Source organism: Malurus melanocephalus, unplaced genomic scaffold (genome assembly GCF_030028575.1).
Source record: "Malurus melanocephalus ecotype Western Australia unplaced genomic scaffold, MMel_1.1 scaffold_511, whole genome shotgun sequence".
NCBI lineage: Eukaryota > Metazoa > Chordata > Aves > Passeriformes > Maluridae > Malurus > Malurus melanocephalus.
This window is the reverse complement of record NW_026623743.1, coordinates 60321-60991: the sequence shown is the minus strand read 5'-3', so window position 1 is coordinate 60991 and position 671 is coordinate 60321. Positions and strand designations below refer to the sequence as shown.

Sequence of the window (671 nt, the reverse complement as noted above, 5' to 3'; positions counted from 1 at the left end):
GCACTTGGGAAGGGGGCTGGRTGATTTATGAGGGAGGGTCAGGATGTTGCTTGGCTGTCTCAGCTCAACCCTGCTATGCCTCAGTTTGCCCCATGCATTTTGGGCCACCATATTCTCCCCAGGGCCAGCGAGCTTTGGGGCTGRGCTGAACATCCTCCTTGTCCCCAGCTGGGGTGGGATTTGCTTTTTCCCACGGATGACGAGTGTCCCTGGTCACCTTCTCCCCAGGTCCAAGGGGTCTGCAGCGGAGCTGTGGCGTCCCTGGCTCTTCGTCCCGCAGCACTACTGGGTTTTCTTCTGGCTGCTTCTCCTGAGCATCGCCTTCCTCCTCCTCGTCCGTGTGCTGGAGCTGCAGCGGCTGCAGTCTGCAGCATCATCCAAGGCCTAGCTGGACCAGGGAGCTGGGAGGCATCTCTGCTCCTTCCCCACGTCCAAAACACCAAAACCCTAGAATAATAAAATGGGAGRAAAAATGGGGGAATTTGTAATGACSGAGCAGGGAGAAAACCCTGTGGTAGGAGCACAAAGGGTTCAGGGAGCTGCAGCAGCTCTCACTGGTGCTGTGAGTTTCCTGTTCTCAGCACAGTGAGGGGTGCAGGTGTGCCCTCACCTGTCCCCGTGTTGGGGACAGACCAGGCTGCCCACGTGTCCCTGGGTGCCACCACAAGCTG

General features: G+C 58.3%; 1 protein-coding gene across 1 annotated transcript in view; it reads left to right on the top strand.

The window, feature by feature from the left end:
* The window catches only part of LOC130582644 (inositol 1,4,5-triphosphate receptor associated 2-like), a 5418-nt gene extending 4957 nt beyond the window's left edge, over positions 1 to 461 (top strand). The window contains exon 10 of the mRNA XM_057381477.1: positions 229 to 461. Within this exon, the coding sequence (XP_057237460.1) occupies positions 229 to 388 (160 nt within the window). The 3' untranslated portion in view covers positions 389 to 461. The remainder of the gene's footprint in view (positions 1 to 228) is intronic.
* The last annotated feature ends 210 nt before the right edge of the window (positions 462 to 671 follow it).